Source organism: Schistocerca nitens, chromosome 10 (genome assembly GCF_023898315.1).
Source record: "Schistocerca nitens isolate TAMUIC-IGC-003100 chromosome 10, iqSchNite1.1, whole genome shotgun sequence".
NCBI classification, from domain to species: domain Eukaryota; kingdom Metazoa; phylum Arthropoda; class Insecta; order Orthoptera; family Acrididae; genus Schistocerca; species Schistocerca nitens.
In genome coordinates, this window is record NC_064623.1 from 68506966 (window position 1) to 68533220 (window position 26255).

At 40.7% G+C, this 26255-nt stretch overlaps 1 protein-coding gene across 8 annotated transcripts in view; it reads right to left on the reverse strand.

Moving 5' to 3' along the window:
* LOC126210040 (YLP motif-containing protein 1-like) overlaps nucleotides 1-26255 on the reverse strand; it is a 392244-nt gene that overhangs the window by 173376 nt on the left and 192613 nt on the right. For 7 of the 8 annotated variants that reach the window (XR_007540599.1, XR_007540598.1, XR_007540597.1 and 4 more), the window contains 2 exons: nucleotides 20373-20493; nucleotides 7471-7572 (listed from right to left, as the gene is read on the reverse strand). Coding sequence is in view for 5 of the 8 variants with exons in the window: in XM_049939142.1 (XP_049795099.1) it covers nucleotides 7471-7572; nucleotides 20373-20493 (223 nt within the window). In the remaining 3 variants the exon portion in view is untranslated. The remainder of the gene's footprint in view (nucleotides 1-7470; nucleotides 7573-20372; nucleotides 20494-26255) is intronic. The other variant, XM_049939145.1, reaches the window with a different exon arrangement.

Below are 26255 nucleotides of genomic sequence, written 5' to 3' on the forward strand. Positions count from 1 at the left end.
ATATGAACTTAGGTAAAATACACGTTTAGCTTTTTCAGTAACTGTTAAAATTTTACCATGAGTGAGAAGTGTGGGCTTTGTCATAGGTTTGTCAGTGGGTGATGGTGTGGGATTTGTTCTAAGTATTTTCATTTGGGGGGGGGGGGGGGGGGAGGAGATGCAGTGGGGAAGCCAGTGGACATTCTAGCGAGATCCTCTCCTGGCAATGCAGAATCTGTAGTAGAAATAAGTTGATAGTGGAGCAGGAGCGTAAGGTCTGTGCCCTACGGGTGCAGATACAAGATGCAAAGGAGAAACTAGATAGTTTGAGGAGGGTTAAGGGTGGTGGGGAATGGGAACTGGCAGTTGGTAAGCAGGCAACTAGGAGGAGGAGATATTCAGTCAGTTGTACTTTGTGAATGCGCAATAGATTAGACCAACTGTCAGCTGAGAGGAGAGGAGCCTCTTGTAGATGCAGGTGTAGGAAACATGCAGCAGTCCTCAGCAGTTCAGAATCCTAAGTCAGTTGAAAATTCTAACAGAAAGAAGAAGTTCGCACAGTAGAGGTTTGGGCCAGCAGTTGTAGGAAGTGTTGGGGAGTGAGTACCATATCACCAGCACTGTGAAGCCTAATGCAGGCCCGAGCGAGGTGGCGCAGTGGTTAGACACTGGACTCTCATTCGGGAGGACGACGGTTCAATCCCGCGTCCGGCCATCCTGATTTAGGTTTTCCGTGATTTCCCTAAATCGCTCCAGGCAAATGCCGGGATGGTTCCTCTGAAAGGGCACGGCCGACTTCCTTCCCCATCCTTCCCTACTCCGATGAGACCGATGACCACGCTGTCTGGTCTCCTTCCCCAAACAACCAACCAACCTAATGCAGGGTTGGCTCAGGTGACTTGACAGCATAGGGGAGTTATGTAGAAATTTTATGAAAGTGGATCACATAGTGATGGTGGGAAGAGCAAGGAATAGTCTTGATAGGTATAGGTAATGTTAAGTAGGTGACATGGTAAGAATAGCTACTCAAACTGGTGGCACTATTGTGCACCTCATGCAACTGTTTCAGTATAATGATCGGCCTCATCTTAATGCTGATGTTGTTAGGCATATTAATGTAGGGCTGGAGAAGGCACTGATGGCAGAGGGCATGGCTCACACTGCAGTGGTGCCAGGTGAGTATCACTAGATCAGATTTCACTAGGCATGGGCTGCACCTCAATAGGTATAAGAAGGGGAGGGTGGAAAAGCATATACACTCCTGGAAATGGAAAAAAGAACACATTGACACCGGTGTGTCAGACCCACCATACTTGCTCCGGACACTGCGAGAGGGCTGTACAAGCAATGATCACACGCACGGCACAGTGGACACACCAGGAACCGCGGTGTTGGCCGTCGAATGGCGCTAGCTGCGCAGCATTTGTGCACCGCCGCCGTCAGTGTCAGCCAGTTTGCCGTGGCATACGGAGCTCCATCGCAGTCTTTAACACTGGTAGCATTACGCGACAGCGTGGACGTGAACCGTATGTGCAGTTGACGGACTTTGAGCGAGGGCGTATAGTGGGCATGCGGGAGGCCGGGTGGACGTACCGCCGAATTGCTCAACACGTGGGGCGTGAGGTCTCCACAGTACATCGATGTTGTCGCCAGTGGTCGGCGGAAGGTGCACGTGCCTGTCGACCTGGGACCGGACCGCAGCGACGCACGGATGCACGCCAAGACCGTAGGATCCTACGCAGTGCCGTAGGGGACCGCACCGCCACTTCCCAGCAAATTAGGGACACTGTTGCTCCTGGGGTATCGGCGAAGACCATTCACAACCGTCTCCATGAAGCTGGGCTACGGTCCCGCACACCGTTAGGCCGTCTTCCGCTCACGCCCCAACATCGTGCAGCCCGCCTCCAGTGGTGTCGCGACAGGCGTGAATGGAGGGACGAATGGAGACGTGTCGTCTTCAGCGATGAGAGTCGCTTCTGCCTTGGTGCCAATGATGGTCGTATGCGTGTTTGGCGCCGTGCAGGTGAGCGCCACAATCAGGACTGCATACGACCGAGGAACACAGGGCCAACACCCGGCATCATGGTGTGGGGAGCGATCTCCTACACTGGCCGTACACCACTGGTGATCGTCGAGGGGACACTGAATAGTGCACGGTACATCAAAACCGTCATCGAACCCATCGTTCTACCATTCCTAGACCGGCAAGGGAACTTGCTGTTCCAGCAGGACAATGCACGTCCGCATGTATCCCGTGCCACCCAACGTGCTCTAGAAGGTGTAAGTCAACTACCCTGGCCAGCAAGATCTCCGGATCTGTCCCCCATTAAGCATGTTTGGGACTGGATGAAGCGTCGTCTCACGCGGTCTGCACGTCCAGCACGAACGCTGGTCCAACTGAGGCGCCAGGTGGAAATGGCATGGCAAGCCGTTCCACAGGACTACATCCAGCATCTCTACGATCGTCTCCATGGGAGAATAGCAGCCTGCATTGCTGCGAAAGGTGGATATACACTGTACTAGTGTCGACATTGTGCATGCTCTGTTGCCTGTGTCTATGTGCCTGTGGTTCTGTCAGTGTGATCATGTGATGTATCTGACCCCAGGAATGTGTCAATAAAGTTTCCCCTTCCTGGGACAATGAATTCACGGTGTTCTTATTTCAATTTCCAGGAGTGTAGATGACAGTGTAGTGGATGGTGGGGGATCACTCATGGAAAAAATTCTGTAATAGTTGGTGTTAGAGCTGCACCTTTTGTAGGCTGAAGTCAGCTGATAAGTATACCTGCTTAAAGGAAGTCCCTCTAACAAAGGAATAATCTTCAGAGGAGGTCAGGTATATCCAAACAGAGAAGGAATTAGCACATTTCATCAAAATATATAAGAGGTATTAGAGATAAAGTTAGTGAACTGCTTATAGATGTTGACTCTGACATTATTGGTATATCAGAGCACCACTTAAATAATTTGACAATTCAGAGGCTTCCTTTACCGGGATACAGATAAGTTGGCTGTTTCTCAAGGACTTCTTTGCAGAGTGGGGGAGTGTCCATGTACGTAAAAAATCAGTATTCCATTTGAGTCCGTAGATGTGTCACGGCACTGAACTGAACAGGTATTTGAATGTTGTACAGAGGCAGTTGAATTTAGTGAAACTAAACTTCTACTTCTTGTTGTTTATAAGTCCCCTACGGGCCATCTAGAGGGGGCCTTCCTAGCCTCTCAGAATGCCAAACCCCTTGTCTGGTTCAGGTTCATTGATGATATCTTCATGATCTGGACTCAGGTCCAAGACTCCCTATCTTCATTCCTTCACAACCTGAAAAACTTCTCTCCCATCTGCTTCACCCGGTTCTCCTCAACCCACCGTGCCACCTTCCTAGGCACTGACCTTCTCCTCTCTGATGGCTCCGCCTGCACCTCTGTCCACATTAAACCCACCGACCAACCAACCAACCAACCAGCAACAGCATCTGTATTTTGACAACTCTCAGTCCTTTCACACCAAAAATTCCCTCCCATACAGTCTGGCCACTAACGGATAGCATCTGCAGTGATGAAAACTCCCTTGCTCAGTATGCTGAGGTATCACCAAGGCCTTCACAGACCAGCACTATCGCCTGAAACGAGTCAGCAAGCAGGTTTCCTATGCCATTTTCCTTGACAACCCCAAACCTCCCACCACCCCCAAGAACTGGCCACAAAGGAGTGTCTCCTTTGTCAGGCTGGAACAACTGAACCACACTCTTCAGCAGTGCTTTGATTATTATCTATCATCATGCCCCAAAATTGTAATGCAACTGACCAATAAAGCCCATTTTTATTAGATATTATACACTAATTAAAGTTGTTTTCGAATAGCATCTGCTTAGTATGATGTTAGGATAGGAAATGCGATAAATGCAAATTTGAAAGTGTGTATATTTAAATTACAACTTTTATTATTTCTAAAAGTTTTACTTGCATTATTTATAAGCACAAATTTGTCACTCATATTATTATTATTATTGTCAGTGAATTATTCTTTATGCTATTTGATTTTTATGTATCCTAAAAATACAGTATGAATGATCAGTACAGAAATCATTAAGTTCTTTGTCGATATGACTGTGATCTTTGGTCAGCAACGTGATTTTGGTCACTTGTGTTTTAGCCGCGGTCGAGAGGTGTTGTTTTTATGTGTGTTTCTTGATAAATGTGAGGTGTCCATAATGCATGTACTACTTTATTTTTGTGATTTGAGATTGTGAAATTCACTGAATTACTTTTGAGTTGAAAGTTCTGACAGTAAATATGTGTTTTTTTCTAAACAAAAAATCGTGGAATCCTGCTTCATGATTTCGTTAGTCTGGTAGTAGTCAAAACTCGCACCTTTTTCATCCAGAGCAGCAAAGAAATCAGTCATTGCCAAGACAATGAAACCACATGTACAATGGATATTCAGCAGCATCAAGATAAGTGACATCATGATCATCTCTAAAAATTACTTTACATCAATCAGCCACACTGTAACAGTGTCTTTATGAAAATAACTCTGCATCATAGTGGAGAGGGTCCTTGAGAAAAGGAGGGACATCCTACCCGATGAAGGATCTGTCCCCTCCCCCCAAGTATGCTCCATCGCCCACCCAACCTCCACAACATCCCTACACCACTCTCAATCCCAACCCGTTGCCACAAGGACAGTATCCCTGTGGGAGACCCCAAGTGATAGACGTGCGCAATCCACCCACTCAGCACTTCCTACTCCAGCCCTGTCACAGGTTTATCCTACTTCACAAGGGCCCAGGCCACCTGTCAAAGCAGCCATGCCATTTACCAGCTCTGCTGCAACCACAGCACAGCTTTTTATGTCAGTATGACTACAAACTAGTTGTGCACCAGGATGAATGGCCACTGCCAAATCATGACCAAGAGCAAAGTAGACCACCCTGTGGCACAACATACAGCTGAACATAACAAGCTGCTTGATTTCAATGGCTGCTTCACTACTCGAACCATCTGGATCCCTCCCCTCCATCACCAGCTTTTCTGAAACGTGCAGATGGGAGTTATCCTTACAACACATTATCTGCTCCTATAATTATACTGTCCTCAACCTGCAGTAACATTGTGTCCCCACACCCTCAACCTAACAGTTTCTACCTCATCTGTGCTCTCAACTCCTCCCCATTCTTGTTTCCCAGCCTCTTTGTTTGCTGCCCTCTGCTTCTGCTTCTGCCCCTGCCCCCACTTTTCTCCGCTCCTATCCTTTTCGTTCCCATTTTACCTATCTCCCTGCCTCACAACCTACTGACGCTGCACCTGCTGGCCTTCCAGTCTCTGCACATTCCGCTAGACAGTGTTCCTCTGCCCTTCTCCCCCCACCCAACCCCCCACACCCGTAAAGTACTATCCCTTCCCCACCCCTTCCAGACTACTGCTGCCATCTCACATGATAATTTCTTTCTGGGCCCAGCTGCCAGAGTTGGCAGTCAAGTCTGCATGAGGTGTGCTTGCTTGTGTGCATGAAAGGCATGTGTCTCTCTGATTCTCTTTTGCTGAGGAAGGCTGTGGCCAAGTGCTATGTGTACGTGTTTTTTAGCTGTGTCTGTCTGCAACTTAAGTGTCTCTTCTTTATGGTAAGCAGCAATCTACCTTTTCCTACATTGTCAACAATACACTGGGATATTTATAGTTTAGTTAGTGGTGTGTGTGACAAGACATTCTGTGAAACATTACTAAACGCCATCCCTGAAAACTACCCCTAGAATGTATAGTTCAGAAAAGAAAAACATTTATATATTCATCAAACTAGAAAGAAAAACAATAATGTCAACCTCAACGAGGAACTTAAAACTTTCAGCTTAGAGCAGGAGCATGTAGAGGAAAATGGCTCACATTTAAAAGAATATTGATAATGCACTGGACAGATATGCACCATGTAGGACAGTTCATAATGGAAGGGAACCTCCATGGTATACAGTCACTGTAAATAAGCTTCTAAAGAAAAGAGATTACTGCATAACAGATGTAAAACAAAGCGTAGGGCTGTAGATAGAGTGATGCTGAATGAAATGCATTTGGCTGTCAAGAGAGCAATGTGTGATGCCTTTAATGCACCATAGCAGAACATTGTCACTTGATCTTTCACAGGAACCAAAGAAATCCTGATCATATGTAAAAGCTGTTAGTGGCACCAAAGTTAGTGTCCAGTCCCTAGTGAATGAGACAAGAACTGAAACTGAGGGTAGCAAAACAAAAGTTGAAATGCTTAATTCTGTTTTCAAATGTGCTTTTACACAGCAAAACACAGGAGCATTGCCCCCAATTTAATTCTCTTACCACTGAAAAGATGACTGAAATAGATATCAGTGAAAGTGGCATCAAGAAACAGATCAAATCATTAAAATTAAAGAAAGCCCCATGGCCTGATGGAATCACTATCAGATTCTATACCCAATTCACATCTGAGATATCTCCTCTGTTACTCTAAGCTCTTGAACAAAAAAATTGTGCCCAGCAGTTAGAAGAAAGCACAGGTCACACCTGTCTACAAGAAAGGTAGCACAAGTAACTCACAAACTTCCATCCAATACCCTTGATGTGCATTTGTTGTAGCATCTTAGAACGTATTCAGAGCTCGAATCTGATTTTTTATTGTAACCTGTTCCAATTTCACATAATGGGTTGCGTAATTTCAAGACATCACAGTCAATCTGACAATTCCAAAACGATAGGCAGTTCATCACAAGGCTGACAAATGAGGCTATGAGACATGCAAAAGTCAACCCTTTTTTCTTTAACAACACGTGAGAAAGCTTGGGGAGCAGCCAGCGTGCGCACACTACCATTCTTGCACTGTGGCGAGTCTGCCATGGCCATGCCGAAGCACATGAAGGATATTTTGACAGACCAAGCGTGCAGCTCAGCGGAGGATAGCACTCTGTGAAGGTCAACCATTCGGAACACAGGGATAGACTCATCCAGCACTTAGAACGAGAATGCATTTCTGTGTAAGAGCCAAGTTACCTTGTGCAAGCTCTTCAACTGCTGCTGCAGTAGTACTGCACATAAAATAATGGTGCACCAACGATGTGGCTGCCTTCATGTTCAATCAAACACCAGTGTCGATTACTTTGCCATTCTGAGCCAGGCATATGTGGAAACACATCTCCTGCCACTCAGTCCTCTAAGAAATCATCAATTACACAGAACTTTATAATACCCACACTAATGTCACTGCTACTGACAACTTTACTCAATTTTACGATCACTGCAAACATTACAGGTACCTCAGTGGATGGTAAATGTCTTAAATGTCCATTATTTTGGTTCACACACAAGGTCTACCCTCAATATTTTAACCTTTCACAGACTAGCTAGGAGTAACACCTATTTTACAATCTTTTGATTTATCACAACAGATACAGCACTAATCCAAGTATGGATCCACAGCATCTAGTCCATACTACCCATCAGCTCACTTATAAAAAAATACCTTTCACTAACCTGTCATTGTCGAACGAGTTCAGTGGCATTCTGTCTCGACTGTCATATCCACGACTGCCTCCCTTTGGTCCCCAACGATCACTGCTATTACTGAATCTGTTTCTGTGGAGACATTGTATTTGCTAATTTACACATGAATGTGCAACACATACTGGGCCTCATCTTATTACAATGGGGCCCACGATCAACTAGAAACTTCAAAATAATAAATGTAAAATTATGACACTACAGAAAAACTAAATAATAAATTAGGAAAAAGTAGTCATAAGCCAAATGTGAAGCAGAGAAAGCTAAGTGTGTCTTAAGTGCTAGATATTAAAGTTAGACAAAAAATAAAAGTGCAAAACTAAACTACAAGAAGCATGTGAAACAACAGAAAACAAATGGCAATTGTGATACGGAGTTACCACTGTCTCATGTGCAGAGGACCCCTTTGCTCACTGAAAACGAAAACAGAGCTAATTCCTCTAAGTCTCTCTACCAGTGTTGAAAACTTAAGACATTAGGCTCAATATAAGAGTTTTAAAATAAAATGGGCCAGATACAGAGTTCAATTTAAATTGAATGTTATTCAAATTATTCATAAAAGCAGCTTGAGATATACACAGAAAAAAAAGTTTATCGCAATCTTCATAACACAAAAGGCAAAGAAATTAATATTTTGGGGTGATGCCTGTAAAAATACAGATGCAATTAGCCTGCCTGGAAGTTAAATGCCTGTAATTTGATGGGCATACTTTCTCGATGTTCCCTATTGTTCCTCTGTGCCCGAGATTGTACAGACATGCTGAACAGTGTGTGTGTGTGTGTGTGTGTGGGTGTGTGTGTGTGTGTGTGTGTTTTTAATGTGTTTCTACCACGCGCGCTCGCAGTTGTGTCAAAGTAGCAAGACACATTTTGAGCAATGACAAAATTACTTGGAGTTATCTCAAGATTTTAACTACAATGATACTTATTACTTGGAACATGATGTTGCAAATGATGCTCAAGATGACATAGAGTATTTTCAAGAAGAATTTCCAAGAGTTTATCTAAATAATGTTGGAAAATGAATAGTAGTTGTTTTAATCCCTATTTCAGTTGAAAGCACTTTAGTTTGTAATTCCAAGGCAATTTTATTTTCGAATATGACTTTTTATGGTAGAATCAGAAGTGGACTTGCTTCGCAGGCAAGTCATTATTCCCCTGGAGATGAACAATGGAAGAGTGCAGAATACCAAGGGTGAGGACAAGCTGTGAGGAAAGCTGGATGACAACTGATCAAGTGACACATCCTGATGTGCTTTCGTAACAATACAGATGGTGCAGTCTAAATTGAAATAAAAATAGTGCGCTTCCATATTTTTGACTAAACATCCTAATAAATTCTGTGATGAAAAACTTAGGAAATAATTGATCTGTATGCCCCACAGACCATAAGGGTCCTACAGATCAATCACTGAAATGAGAGTTGGTTTGATTGATTGGACTGGTCCAGATTTTATCATATGGCACAAATTGTGCAACTCCTATTGGACAGGTATGCAGGATGGAACAATGACAATATTATAAAAAAGAACAGACTGCTACTCAGCATATAGTGAAGACATTTAGTCACACGCATGCACAACAAAACGACTACTAAACACATAAGCTTCTGGTCTGAAGGCCTTCTTCCAAAATAGACAACATAACACACACACACACACACACACACACACACACACACACACATATTCATGCAAACGCATGTCTGGTCTGGCTCCGGCAGCCAGACAGTGGTCATGCGTGTGTGAGCTATGTTTGTGTGAATGTGTGTGTCTATTTCAAAAGAAGGCGTTCTGGCTGCAAGCTTACATATTTAGTAGTCTTTTTGTTGTGCTTCTCTGTGACTCAACATCTCCACTATATAGTGAGTAGCAATCTATCCTTATCATAATACTATCAATCTTAAAATTCAATTTTTAAGTAACTTTTTTGTTATATATTCAGAAATTCTTTTACAGAATGTTAAGAGTGCTTGTGATGGAGGACTGGAATTTATTGTAGGAAAAGGCAGAGAAGGAAAAATAGTAGGTGAATATGGACAGGGGGAAAGAAAAGAAAGAGGAAGCCACCTGGTAGATTTTTGCACAAAGCATAATTTAATCATCACTAACACATGGTTCAAGAATCATAAAAGAAAGTCGTACACATGGAAGAGACCTGGAGATGCCAGAAAGTTTCAGATTGAATCTGTGATGGTTGTACAGAGATTTAGCAACCATATATTAATTTGTAATGCATTTCCAGGGGCAGATGGAGACTCTGACCACAATTCCATGGTTATGAACTGTAGATTAAAACTGAAGAAATTGGAAAAAGGCAAGAACTTAAGGAGGTGGGACCTGGATAAGTTGAAACAACTGGAGGTGTTGAGAGTTTCACAGGAAGCATTAGGTAACGACTGACTAGAACAAGGGAAAGGAATATAGCAGAAGACAAATCGGTAACTTTGAGAGATGAAATAGTGGAGGCAGCAGAGGATCAAATAGGTAAAAGGACAAGGCCTACCAGGAATCCATGCATAACACAAGAGATACTGAATTTAACTGATGTAAGGAGAAAATTCAAATGTCTAAACAGTTAGATTGACAGCAAGTGCAAAATGGCTACACAGGAACGGATAGATGACAAATTTAAGGCTTTACAAGCATATTTCACTAGGCGAAAGATGGATACTGCCTACAGAAGCAGCTGTATGAATATCAAGAGCGCAGATGGAAAATCAGTCCTAAGCAAAGAAGAGAAAGCTGAAAGGTGGAAAGAGTATATAAAGGGTCTTTACAAGGGAGATGAACTTCAACGTAATATTATAGAAAGGGGTGCAGACATAGATGAAGATGGAGAGGTACGATACTATGAGAAGAATCTGACAAAGCTCTGAAAGATCTAAGTTGAAACAATGCCCCAGGAGTACATAACTTTCCATCAGAACTACTGATAGCCTTGGGAGAGACAGCCATGAGAAAACTCTTCTATCTGGCATGCCAGATGTACAAGACAGGCGAAATACCCTCAGACTTCAAGAAGAATGTGGTAATTCCAACTCCAAAGAAAGCAGTAGCTGATAGATGTGAAAATTACTGAACTATCAGTTTAATAAGTCATGGTTGCAAGATACTAACGTGAATTATTTACAGAAGAATGGAAAAACTGGCAGAAACCGACCTAGGGGAAGAACAGTTTGGATTTCTGAGAACTGTAGAAACACGCGAGGCAATGCTGACCCTATGACTCATCTTAGAAGATAGTTTAAGGAAAGGCAAACCTACATTTTTAGCATTTATAGACTTAGAGAAAGCTTTTAACAATGTTGACCAGAATAGTCTATTTTAAATTCTGAAGTTAGCAGGTGTCAAATACAGTGAGCGAAATGATATTTACAACTTGTACAGAAACCAGACAGCAGTAATTAAGAGTTGAGGGGCATGAAAGGGAAGTAGTGGTTGAGAATGGAATGAGACAGGATTGTAGCCTACCCCTAACATTATTGAAACCGTGCACTGAACAATCAGTAAAGGAAACCAAAGAAAAATTTTAGTAGGAATTAAAATTGAGGTAGAAGAAATAAAAATTTTGAGGTTTGCTGATGAGATTTTAATTCTGTCAGAGGCAGAAAAGAGCAGTTGAAGAGAATGGACAGTGTTTTGAAAAGAGGATATAAGATGAACGTCAACAAAAGCAAAATAAGAACAATGGAACATAGGCAAATTAAATCATGTGATGCTAAGGGAATCAGATTTCTAAACAAGACATCTGAAGGAGAAGATGAGTTTTGCTATTTGGGCAGAAAAATAACTGATGATGCCCGAAGTAGAGGATATAAAATTTCGACTGGCAATGACACAAAAAGCATTTCCGATAAAAAGAAATTTGCTAACACAGAATACAGATTTAAGAATCAGGAAGTCTTTTCTGAAGGTATCTGTCTGGAGTGTAGCCATGTATGGAAGTGAAACACAGATGATAAACAGTTAAAAAAAAAGAAAATAGTAGCTTTTGAAATGCAGTGATTCAGAAGAATACTGAAGGTTTGATAGGTCGATCATGTAACTAACAAGGAAGTACTGAATATCTTGCTGAACTCACGGACCCAAAAATTTTGTGACACGTATATCTTCTAGGGGATCATTTTGTAATCATGCTTGAATAGCTGGAGTACATAAATGAAATTTTTTTCAGTAACTGAAACATTTTCACTATAATTATTTTATAGAGGTGGTTTGTACAGCTTTAATGAATGTTAAGAACTGCATTATGCAACATCACATTATGTGCTGCCACAAAAATACGTCTATGAAGTTAAATTAGGCATAATGTTACATATTTACACCTAATATCAATGGTGGAACAATGTACATCTGATAATGACAACAATGGAGAGAAAGATAGATGCTACTTACTACAAAGAGGACATGTTAAGTTGAAGACAGACACAGCTAAAAGACACTTACACAAAGCTTTTGGCCACAGCGTTCATAAGCGCAATAGAAACAGAGAAACACAATCCATTCATACACACAACCACACACCTCACACATACGTGACCACTAACTCCGGCAGCTGAGGCCATCTGATAACTGTTGTTCCACATCTAATGACTATTATTCCAACGACACAAATGCATAGCTGAAATGGTTTTTGGATCTGATGATGGTCTAATTCTACACTGAACTCAATTGTCTCTAATAAAATATACCATTACAGTGTGTACTGCACAATGCAGTTCTTTATTTTCACTATACTATAGAATTTCTAAACATGGCTGAAAACGTGGTAAAAACAGGCAGGTGTTTCAGCATAGTTTTTCGTGTATCTGCTAAGGACTCAAAGTGATAAACGAGTTGCCATTTTTAAGGACGCAGTTCATCTGTGTAATGGGTATGGACATAAAAAAGTCTGCCAAATCCACAACAAGTCTGCAGTAAATCGTGGATTTCTTTAAAGAAATAAATTTGTCAATTTTTGAACATGGAGAGGGATGGAAAAAATGCAAGTGTGTTCTCAAAACAGTGTTAACACTCTACCAAGGAACTTGTCACTGTTCATAGATTCCTGTCAATTAAAGAAGTTCATTTTATTGAACTGTTATCATTCTGCACCAATTTTAGCCAATGAAATCATTATTCTAGTGTTATATTCTGTCAAGTTTCCACTGCAGTCATAAATTACAGTCATTTACATCTTTAAAAACAAGTAACTTCCCTTTTTCATTGTATTTACTCATATCTTACTAAACAATGCACAAAAATTTAGCATACAATTTTAACTGTGCTCTTGATGAGTTCCTTGTATGCTAAGTCAGAGATTTACCCTTGAACATAATGAGGCAGAAAGACTTGAGAACAGATTTCTTGCTCATCAGGGTACTGGCAGATATTGGTACACATGGAAGTCAAGAGTGGAACAAAGACAGTGACAAGTTGATGTTCCAACAGATTGTGCATTAAATCCCCCAGTTTCCCCTTTGAACCCATTCAGAAAGATGCCCTACCTATTTTTCTTTTTCAAAATAAACGCTCTTACGAGTTAATTTCCCATCCAGTCGGTCCACAAAACTTGAGACATTGTTCACCAAATACTGTTTAACCTACAGCAAGGTACCGTATTTACTCGAATCTAAGCCGCACCTGAAAAATGAGACTCGAAATAAAGGAAAAAAATTTCCCGAATCTAAGCCGCACCTGAAATTTGAGACTTGAAATTCAAGGGGAGAGAAAAGTTTACGGCCGCACCTCCAAATCGAAAAAAAGTTGGTCCATTGTAATATGAGACACAATTTAGGTCGAATGAAAGACGATACAGCTACAGTAGTTTGGTTCGAGTCATAAGCTTAGCAGTTAAGCTTTACCAGGTAGACATTGCTATGCGTCAGGCGCTCCGTCCATATTTATACGGGGTACCTTTCCTTTTTCACGTGCTTCGTCTGGTTTGAATTGATTGCTTATTTTGCTTTGGTCTGATAAGTGCCGTTTTCTTTGTTATAGGTGTTTACGTCACTCTAAGCTGAAAATGCATTACTGTACTGTGTAATGCATTGTTTGTCGCATTTTGATAGTGCGTGTTTACGGCCTGTCGCCACTCGCGGCATGACTTGCTTTTGTGCGCGCCACCGCCGCTTTTTTAAAAAAAAAAAAAAAAGAGAGAGAGAGAGAGAGAGAGAGAGGAATCGTCTCATTAGCGAAACAATGGCAAGAGACTGCTATTTGTTGTTACTTACACTGCTGCTTTCTTTGATAATGATCAACAAGAACCAAATGCGTATGATAGAACATGTTCTGAACGAGAGTTTTGCGAAAATTTTCCTCCGTTTGAAAATCTTTGCGGCCGCTTCTTTAGTACATCAAATTCTGCACAGAAATTAGTCATCTTACATTTAAAATCTAGTCAGTTGCCGTGCTTCATTTCTGACTGTATCACTATTAGGCATAAGAATAATACGAATATAAACATGACACGATACGTATATTCTTCCGCGTTTGCTGTTGTCTCACTCTGGTTTCGTAGTTTATTACGCAGACAGGATTTAAATGAGATAGCAGCAAACACGAAAGAATACATGGCAAAATGTTTATACTCGTATTATTCTTATGGTGAAGAGAATACTGCATGTGATTCACATTTCATCAGGTTCCTATTAGCAACCATCTCTTCTCACAGGTAGGAAAAAACTCTGAACGTAGAGTTGGCCATATTGACAAACATGCCAAACAGTCTTGCCAGTCGGATTTTCGTAGTACATTGAAATTCTGCTACATTCGAAGATGAACAATACAGAATTTGTATTTACTTCGTTGGATAATGTATGAAAATGCAGTGGTCGAAACGCGGGGCGGAGAAAAAAAAAGCTCGTCTTCTACCTTTTTTTTACATTTACTTACTGATGCAGAGGTTTTGGTGCCAGTATTTATCTTTGTGCCCACATTGTGTAGCACTACATATATTCGACGGCAGAAGTTAGTTGTGGCGGCACCTATCAACATTTTTCAGAACTTCCGCTTGCTTTGCACTCGATTCTAAGCCGCAGGTGGTTTTTTGGATTACAAAAACCGGAAAAAAAAAGTGCGGCTTAGATTCGAGTAAATACGGTAATCAATATGGTAAATCCCAAAAGCTACATGTCAAAACATTTGATTTGTTTGTTTATTATGTGAAATAGTGGTCTCAAGATTTACTGACAGTACCAAAATGATCCTGAAAATTGGTTCATTTCTCTTGAAAATGCTCCAGACTCTACTGAAAAATTTTGTTTATGCATTTGCTTACAGACAAATCGACAAAATGTGGCAACTGTCTTGCACAAAACTTGCCAATAGTTAATTCTTTTTGAAAAATGTTATTGATGTTTTTCTTCTACTCTAACTATCATGTTAGTTAGTTACAACATGTTTAATACCCACATATTATGAACTTTCTCAGTATTTTCTGTAGCAGTTGCAGTTTTGGAACATCTCACAAATGGAGCAACAAGAAAAGTACAAGATACCTAAATTCAGCTTCCTACTTCCTAACCGTTCAAACTATGAACTTTTAGCCATACACACATTTCAACCACTACATTACCATTCGATACTCACTGACTGTGTGATAAAAAATACAATGCCTGACAAGAAATGTGGAGCACTACACAGTCGGATGTTAACTGAACTTTATACACATATAGACCATCAGTGGGTATGTAAATAATTAGTGTTTCATTTCTCTGTAGGAGGTAGAACAGCCCTCAGAGTGCATTAGTGTAGTTCAATTATACAATGTATGCTTTCACAGGCAATACTGACTTCATTTGAAACTTACGGGCTGACAGGTGTGGCCAATGTATAAAACTTTGTCCTAATGTTTCACCTTTGACTGTAGCAGACATCTTCAGAGGTAAAGCACAAAACTGCAACCAGAACTTGAGGGAGCAGTGTAGAGGACACCACAGTCCATCACAACATCAACTACGAGATTATCTCTGGTAATGCCAACATTCTCGATTGAAAATAATTGATCGTAGTTCTTACAGTGCAATGTTGACATCCACATTTTATCTAACTGAACACCTTCCTCTTTTCTGTTAATCTTATTACATTGTTTATAAGTCTCAATAGTCTCTTTATACATGCACATATAATAATGTGATGATTTCAGTATGACAGTTGTCTCATTGTACTTTATTATATAACCACCCTCTCGGTAAACAAGTTCTGCTACAGACGATTAATCTTTATGCCCCAGATGATGTTCAACCAGACGGGTGTTAACACCTCTTTTTGTGGTACCAGCCCACAGGTACAAGGAATTTGATATATACGCTATGTAGCCAAAGGATGTTGTGTATCTTTTGCCAATCTTAAACATTCTTTCATCTTCCCAGTGGGTCTGAAGATAGTTCCCATACCATACTTACTCAACACTTTCCCAATGCAATCTATAACCTAAGTAATGAACGGAAGGAACACTTTCCCCTTGGGCGGCCATTGTTCCTCAAAGATCCTGACTCCCTCACTATGGCAATGTGATTGATCTATCTCATTGTTAGAATAACCATTCTTCTCGAATGTCAGCTGTAGATGTTCAACCTCATTTTGGGGAAAAAAAAGTCAGTTCACAATTTTTTTATACCCTGTCTATCACAGTTTTAATCACATCTCTTTTATGTCTGGGGTGCTGGTTGGGATCACAATGAAGGTAATGGTCAGTATACATGATTTTTTATATACCCCCTGACCCAATGTCCTGTTCCCCTCATTTGATAAAAGTCACATTCAAAAAATTCAGTTGGCTGTTATTCTCCATCTTATAGTAAATTATATTTTCAGACTGGTACTGTTGAGATGTATGAGGAAGGCATCCAGTTCCCCTGCACAGTGTGTCCATGCTATGAAAATACCATCAACATAGTGATAACACCTGTCTGGTCTTTTACTGGCAGTCTGGAACGCCCGTTGCTTAAAGGTCTCCATAAACAGATCAGCCATAGCTAGAGTAGGAGGACTGCCCAAAGCCTCCTCATCAATATGTTCACAAAAATCATTTTTGTATTGAAAATAGATTGTGATGAGGCAGTGTGTGAATAACTCCATCGGAAAAATTTCCAGTATGGGTAAGATAGCTTCATTCACCAGAATTGTGGCATATAACGATACAACATCAAAACTAACAGAGATATCACCTGGCCCCACATGCATTTCTTTTAATTTGTCAATGAAATAATATGAATTTTTAATATGACTGTCAGTTGTAGTTGTGGATGGCAAATGCTACAGCACTTGTAGTAGGCCTCAAAGAAATCTGTGGTTTGTGCATCTTGGGTAATCCATAGAGCCTAGACCGGTATGCTTCCATTTTGTAGAACAGCTTGTTATCGGCTTAAATATTCTGTTTCCATCGTAATTACATCAACAGACTGCTGTGGAACTTGACAGATCCATGCCTCACTATTTGCTATAGTACTTTTAGAAGTGTCACAGCAAAATTTTTTCCTTTGGCTAGGTAGAAATTTTGCTGTTATGCCTCTTAAGTTTTTTAAAGAATTTTGCCTTGCTTAAAAAATTACAGAAAGTTAAGGATCCATTCAATGAGAAAATAATTGCCTCTAAAAGTATCCAAGAAAATAATTGCCTCTAAAAGTATCCATGGAGGATGCTGTAGCAAATATTGAGGCAGGGTTCTGTCAGCTTTCACAGCAGTGTGCTGATGTAATTAGGATGGAAACAGCTAGAATTTTAGACATATGTAAACCACCTAATAGTAAACTGCCGCAAGCACTAAGGAAGGCTAAAATAATATCAGTGCAGTTAAAAACATTATTGTTCTTACTGCAGACAAGGCTAATGCAACAGTCCTGACGAGGATGGAAGACTATCATAAAAAGGTCAATAATATTTTGGATCCCACCAATTACAAAAACCTCCAGAAGGATCAAACTAAAAAGATTTTAAAAATCACCGATCAGTTGGTGAATACGTCTTCATTCTCCTCTGACAATAAGAAGCTACTCTGCAAAACAGAAGCATACCCGCCTAGGCTCTATGGATTACCTATGGTGCACAAACCACAGGTTCCTTTGATGTTTGCATTTAATTATTTATGCTTTTATATACCTGCGGGAACACCATCTGGCATATATGTAATATTTATGTAATAAAAGGGGAAACAATATAAAAATGTCAATGTTGGTTTGTTCAAAATCATTAATCTCCAAAAGTTCTTGAAGGATTGCTTTTAATTTTTGACATACCATTGAATTCTACTAAAGGTGTGTTTCTAGGTGCCTAATTCTTTAACATGTGTATATTATTAATATACATAATACAGAAATATAGATATAATATGCAATGGGAAAACATTCTTATAAAAAATCTGAAATGTACCTTTCTGATTTACTTCAAATGTTTACATGTTACAAGAAATGGTTGGCAAACAAGAAAGTTGTATTTATGGCTTGTTGGTTTTAGATTAAACTACAGGTACAGAATCTGCAATAACAATAAACAAGGCTCTAGGTCGGGGAGGGGGGACAAGATGGGTGGGAGGAAATGGACATAGAAAATGGGAAGGAGGAGATGGACAGAGAAAGGGGGAGGAAGTGATGGACTGTGAGAAGGGAGGCACGAGGAGACAGAGACAAATACTGACTGTTACCTTCAATGGGATTCTAACCACCACCCCAGGCAAAACAGAGGTGTGATTAAAACCATGGTAAACAAGGCATGTAAAATTTGGGAACCAACTTATTTAAACAATGAGGATGAACATCTACAGTCGACATTCAAGAAGAATGGTTATTCTAACAAAGAGATGGACTGATCACTTTGCCATAAAGAGGGAATCAGGATCACTGAGGAACAATGGGTGCCCAAGGGAAAGTTTTTTCATTTTGTTCACTAGTAATATTACAGAAGGCACTGGGAAAGTGTTGAGTCAGTATGGTGTGGAAACTATCTCCAGACTGACTCAGAAGATGAAAGAATGTTTATGATTGGCCAAAGATACACAGCATCCTTTGCCTACATAGGGTGTACATCAAATTCCTTGTAGCTGCACCACAAAAAGAATTGTTAACAACTGCCTCGTTGAAAAAAAGAGGAATTCTGCCTGGGACACATGGATAAGTCAACTTTAGTGGAACATGTTTACCAAGAAAGTGATCCTGAAATAAAATTCAGTGAGGTGACCATCATATCGAAATCGTTGCATTATCATGCATGCATGCATATGCATGTATAGAGAGACTACAGAGATTTCAAAATACAACATACACAAAAAGAGGAAGATGTTCAATTAGATAAAATTTGAATGTCAACATTACAATGTAAAAATAACGATCGATTACTTTCAATCAAGAATATTGGCATTACCAGAGACAATGTCACAGCCAATGTCATGTGACGGATGTGGTGCCCTCTATACTGCATTTATACACTCGGTGCTCCCTTGAGTTCTGGTTGCACTACGTTCGTGTCATCCTGCACTCGATGTAAAAAGTATTGGCATCTGATGATCCAGAACTGAGTGGCTCACAGCTGTTGTTAAATACTGGTTCAAACTCTGCATGAATGGATGACCACAATTTTTTCCTGCTCTTCATTATACCAGCCTTCTTCACTTTATCCCAAGCTTCTGCTGTTTGGTAAACATCATCATTTTAAGTTGATTGCTTTCAACACCTTCAAAATAGCCTCAGCTGAGTAATTTTCTTGTTCATTCAACAAGCAGGCATGTTGATAATGGTATTTAACTGAGTCCAAAATTCCCTGGTCCATGGTCTGAATGAAGACTGTCACTCTGTACATCCATACCTCCTTCTGAGTAAAAATTGCACTAGTAATGTATTTCTGTTACTGTGTTGAAAACAAATTGTATGTTGAGATATCCCAATCAACATGAGTGGTAAATTATGCCTCCCATTTGCATAACAACATGCCATTAATGTTATACAGTTTCTATTGTTTGTACCCATGGAGCTTCCTTCTTGTACTTGGCAGCTAATGTTTTTAAAGGAATTATCCTACAAAAGAAGCTAGTTTCATCAGCACTGTACAAGGTAACAGCAGTTAAATATTCTTCCTCTATTATCTTCAGTATCATCTTGACAAATTCTTCAGCATCTTTTTTTGTTAGTTGAACGATTTTCCTAGATGACTGTCAGCTGCCACACACCATGTCATTTTTTTTCTAGTTTTATACCCAATCACTGATTGCTGCACACACATAACCACCTCCAAGCTGTTTGTTACATGCAACTGCTTTTTCTTTTATTATCTGGACACTGATTGTAATTGCATTACTGTGTTATTGTATGAACCATCTATTAACAGCTGCATCCAGTTTTTCATTCTAAATCTTCTGCATAATTTTCTGTTTCCCAACACACTCTCCGTTTGGGTGTCAAATAACATAATCTTTCTTTTGATATCATACATAGTTGCTTGTCCAACATCAAATTCAGTAGCAGTGGTTTTCTGCAAAGAACCTCAGTTCAATTTACCTAAAACTTCGAGTTCTGCTTGAGGTCTAGTGTAACGTGTTTCTTTTCAGAAGTCATGATGCTGAAGTGTAAAGAAGCAACAATTTCAAATATGTATAGCAGTGTTTAACATCACAATTAACTACCAACATTTTTGTGCACGAAGCTGTATGTGTGGGCTGGATAACTCAGAGGCCAGACTACCGAGGGCTGAATTTGTGAGAGCTCAGTGTATTTCTTATCAACACAGAAATCTCATGAAAGTTGAAAACCTTTTAAGAATAAAACATAAAATGATGTAGACATAAATGGGGGAGGGGGATTATCTAAACTACCAATACTAGTCCCTACCCATTCAATATCCTACCAAACATAAATCTCAGCAAAGTTAACAAATGCTGTAAACATTGTTTAAATTGAAGCTTACCTTTCAGATTCTTCCCACCGTGACATTCTCTCTTTTACTCTGTCGTCTTTGCTCCTGTCATCGGCATCTCGTGGTGGCCTATCGCGCTCCCACCGCATATCCCGATCACGCTTTGCGTAATCTGCGGGCATAAGTAATAGTACTCCTACAGCTATGTCATGTAAAATTTGATTATAATTTAATGTATCACTTTTATTTTACATAGAGAATAAAAGGAATAAAAACGATTTTGAGAAAATCTGATGCACATAAAAAGCATGAACGAGCACAAAAAAACACATAACAAATAAACAGAAAAGAAAGTAATCTATATTAAAAATATGAAAATTATAAATTTAGTTAATGTACAAGGCCAGAAGGCTTTCTCAACAGCAACTGAAATAGGAGCAACCAGCTGCAAGACATCCGTACATTCAAGACCAGAGAACTGATGAAAATTAGCCTTACTCAACTCTACAAAAATGCGACAGCACAGAGCAATAATCTTGCAAGTTTTGGTGCACAATGTATTACAAATTGCAGCTGCATCCCCCTAGTATAACAAAACCACATCATCGTGGCATGTACATCAACAATCTACCTTTATCCCCTACATAAGATATTCCTGCTCTGCTACGACAAATTCCTACAGCCCATCACCTACATTGAGACTCATGTTTAAGATTTGAAATCTGTATCTCATATTTGTGTTTTATCGTGCTTCTCTGAGTACTCCTGCATTGGAACATAAACTCCTGGAAATTGAAATAAGAACACCGTGAATTCATTGTCCCAGAAAGGGGAAACTTTATTGACACATTCCTGGGGTCAGATACATCACATGATCACACTGACAGAACCACAGGCACATAGACACAGGCAACAGAGCATGCACAATGTCGGCACTAGTACAGTGTATATCCACCTTTCGCAGCAATGCAGGCTGCTATTCTCCCATGGAGACGATCGTAGAGATGCTGGATGTAGTCCTGTGGAACGGCTTGCCATGCCATTTCCACCTGGCGCCTCAGTTGGACCAGCGTTCGTGCTGGACGTGCAGACCGCGTGAGACGACGCTTCATCCAGTCCCAAACATGCTCAATGGGGGACAGATCCGGAGATCTTGCTGGCCAGGGTAGTTGACTTACACCTTCTAGAGCACGTTGGGTGGCATGGGATACATGCGGACGTGCATTGTCCTGTTGGAACAGCAAGTTCCCTTGCCGGTCTAGGAATGGTAGAACGATGGGATCGATGACGGTTTGGATGTACCGTGCACTATTCAGTGTCCCCTCGACGATCAACAGTGGTGTACGGCCAGTGTAGGAGATCGCTCCCCACACCATGATGCCGGGTGTTGGCCCTGTGTGCCTCGGTCGTATGCAGTCCTGATTGTGGCGCTCACCTGCACGGTGCCAAACACACATACAACCATCATTGGCACCAAGGCAGAAGCGACTCTCATCGCTGAAGATGACACGTCTCCATTTGTCCCTCCATTCACGCCTGTTGCGACACCACTGGAGGCGGGCTGCACGATGTTGGGGCGTGAGCGGAAGACGGCCTAACGGTGTGCGGGACCGTAGCCCAGCTTCATGGAGACGGTTGCGAATGGTCCTCGCCGATACCCCAGGAGCAACAGTGTCCCTAATTTGCTGGGAAGTGGCGGTGCGGTCCCCTACGGCACTGCGTAGGATCCTACAGTCTTGGCGTGCATCCGTGCGCCGCTGCGGTCCGGTCCCAGGTCGACGGGCACGTGCACCTTCCGCCGACCACTGGCGACAACATCGATGTACTGTGGAGACCTCACGCCCCACGTGTTGAGCAATTCGGCAGTACGTCCACCCGGCCTCCCGCATGCCCACTATACGCCCTCGCTCAAAGTCCGTCAACTGCACATACGGTTCACGTCCACGCTGTCGCGGCATGCTACCAGTGTTAAAGACTGCGATGGAGCTCCGTATGCCACGGCAAACTGGCTGACACTGACGGCGGCGGTGCACAAATGCTGCGCAGCTAGCGCCATTCGACGGCCAACACCGTGGTTCCTGGTGTGTCCGCTGTGCCGTGAGTGTGATCATTGCTTGTACAGCCCTCTCGCAGTGTCCGGAGCAAGTATGGTGGGTCTGACACACCGGTGTCAATGTGTTCTTTTTTCCATTTCCAGGAGTGTAGTAAGTATTCCTTCTTGATGTAATAATTTACCAATTGTATTGTAGAAATTTATTTTATTTTATGAACTTCTATGTGCTACCAGTTTCGGCATTACATTGATGCCATAAATAAATTTCTACAATACATATGGCTGTTGGTAAATTATTGCATCAAGAAGTTCATGCCAGCCGTCGTCCCACGATCCATTATGGATCAAGGAAGATTAGTAAGTATTCTGTCAAATAAAACACAAAACTTGAAACATTCTTTACTTGCTGAACAAGAGAGGCTCCCTGTCTCAGGATTTAATAATGTTTCTTATTTGAGGAAAAGAATTACTGACATCATTTGTCACTGCTATCCCACTACTATTCTGCAGCCCAGCTAGCTTACCTTAATGTTAACATTAACTGAATAAGGGAAATAAGGGTTTAATGTCCCGTCCATGACGAGATTATTAGAGGAGCACAAAGCTCAGATTGAAGGACAGATAGTGAAGTAAATAAGCCCCACCTTCTCAAAGGAATTATCCCAGCATGTACTTAGATTTACAGAAAAATAGTTGCTGAAGAGGTTAAATTAGACACAGGTCCTGATAACACATACACCTACTAGATTTTGTGCTCTAGAGAAATTTTATAGATTTATGATGCTGCAGGCCTTTCCTGTTACAATGTTAAGACCAGTACTTGAGAGATGAAGGGATGCAAGTCCAATTTCTACAGTTTCAATCTGAGACTGTACTGGTAATAACCGCCACACTGCTTCATTTGTGGAAGATAGGTGACAGGCCCATTCAACCCCTTTGACAATGTAGGTAGTGTTAAACACCACCTACACCTATGCAAAAGAGTGGAATGGAGTTGCCACCCTTGTTCCATAACTCAAGCAGTGTGTGGGCTATTACCACTATGGATACAAATCAAACTGCAGAAATGGGAATTGTACACCCTTACCTCTCGGGTATGCATATATGTGCTGAATTTTGCAGAACCACAATGTGGTTAGTCTTTCACACAAATATTTCTACACCTTTCATCTGAGAGACCAGCAATCACTCATCCGTTATACTGCAATTCAAATCGAGCTAGGTGACTTTGTTTTGGTCACAGAACTGCAAAGCTATCCCATTACAGACACAGATATCAAACTACTTATCATTGTTTTCATGAATTGTGCAACTAGCCCTCTATTTCCAAGACAGACCATCACACATCTGACATTCAATGCTATCTCATTAATTTAAAGCTAACAAAGCTCAAGCTGCGAGTGATAGACAATGCTATAGAGAAATTCATAGCAGATGTAAAGACGAAACTTGCTGTTATTCCCACAACTGCTGTTTATAATGCTGATCAGTCAGGTTCCGTGAAAGAACTGCATGCACACCGCACTTTATCATTTCGAGGTGAAAAAAAGACGGAGTCGGTTGCCCAAACAATGAATGAAATGACACATTCATATACAATAATGCCAGAGACAAGTATGAGTGGTTTACTGTTTCCGCAGCTGTATATATGTCTTCAAGAACCACAAGGCAATTTAGAGACAAAAATTAAAAAATGGAGTGTTTAGTTGCAAAAAATCTTGTAATCGACATATCAAAATCTGGAAAAATGGGAAAGAATAATTTTCAACATTTCATTCTTACCATCTGCAGAAACTAATTCATTGCTTTTGTTGGATTCATGGTCTGGACATAATGATACCTCCGTTTGTGTGGAGGACGATGAAAAATCTGTAGATGTAATGTGGATTCCACCTGGAATTACTAGTGAATTCAACCTCTCAATAAAGAATTTTTTCAACAGTGAAATTCATTTTTCAGGAAGTTATCAGACAACATAATTTCCTATACCTCTCTCTCATTTCAGGTTTATTAGCGGAACAGTATTCTTAAGCTCCAGTCATTTGTGCATTACCAGTTTTCTTCGCCACGCATTACGAATTTGATCAGATAAGCCTGGTATGCAGTGTAATATGCAGGACAATGGCCAGGACCATTTCTGACTTCATCCCAGTTCTGTCTAAATACAACTAGTGGTTATTGGGAAGTGCCTGACTGCATCTTTTGTCCGGTGTGCCTGGTGCAAGAAAAAAGTTTGTTTTTGTCATTCAATAGACACTTCACATTTTTGTGATGACTACAGGGAATAAACAAAGAACTGTTTCACTGATAGTCAAATGTACAACATTCAAACATTACCATAAGGAATGGCCTATAGGAATTGTTATAAAATGTAGTATTGCATGACACATTTCATTTCAACAAATTACAAGTCTTCATTAATGGAAGTTGTCTACGACATCAAACACTGCCATGATTTTACTTTCTCTGCTAGCCACTTTTATCAGAATTGCATGTGCATGAATTGAACTGTTGATATGAAGTTATTAAAAAAAATTGTATAGTTTTCACTGGAGCAAACCAGCTAACAAGCATGAGCAAAAGAGAATTCTGTCTGGAGTGACTGGTAGGGCTCTTGCAGGTCTTTCAACTGGATGCCACTGTAGTCTTCCCAAGTTACCTAATTGGAAAATGGAGACCTGCAGTTTAACATGGAATCTGAACCACCCAAAAACTAACACAGCGTTCATAGGCAATGTTCACTACCTCATGTTCTCTTCCATTCCCTCGAGTATAAACAATTCTACCCATACGCAAGCAAATGGTAGTGAATTTTCTGCAAATACTCATTCACACGTGTTTGCTTCCATTCGCTTCATTGTAACCCAGGCTTTAGGTACTTAAAATTGGTGTCTGTGAACTCTAGATAATTCCACTACACAGCGCTGCATGAGTGACTCGCCGAGTCACACACTAGGCTGGCAGGGATGTACAAATGGTAGTTATAAGCTGTTCTTCATGTGGCAAAAATGTGTAAATTCCAACATTTTTACAAAATACTTGCAGTGACTCTTAGCAGCTAAAATTTTGGCAGTGCATTTATTTCGTTGTCTTCTTCATGCACAAAAAATTTGGGGTAGGTTTTGAAATGTCTTATTGGACCATTCCCTTATAAGCCCACAGATTTTTCTCTGATAAGCATATTGTTTCTGTTTCAAGAGTATTAGGATGATGATGATGTTGATGACGATGATGATTCACTCATCACTTCATAGGTGCAAACAGTAGATAGCATCACCACCAAATATTTTGAAGAATGGAAGAGAGAGGTGAAGAAGAAGAAGAAGAAGATAAAGAACCAGTTGTGCCAAGCAGCAGAGAAGGAAGGTATTAACTTTTGAGGCAGTGAGGTGGTGATAATGTGTTTGATGCATTGTATACTGTGGAGAGACATGTGCAGTTAGAAAAAATAAAATTAATTATTTCAGATTTCTTTTTAAACAGGCAAAATTTAAATCATTTTACATTCATATTTTGAACAATGCAAAAAAGTAATTTACTCATATTCACTCGTTGTGTTTCCAATGCTTTCTGGGTCCACAGAAAAGTGTAAAAAGGGGATGTTACTACATACATGTTCTATACTTATCAATACTCGGAAACCTAATCTTCAAAGAAGGTTTTTTTTTTTAAGAACTGCATCACATTGCTGTGTGAAATTTGTGTCTAGGGACAAACCTTAAAATCCTGTCAAGTACAAATAGACTCAGAGAAAGCCAACCTGTAAGACTCCCTCAAGAGACATACTAACTGATCGACAATATAAGGGAAAGGACAGATTGCTACCTACCATAAAGACAACACATACAGTTGCAGACAGGCACAACGAAAAGACTGTAATA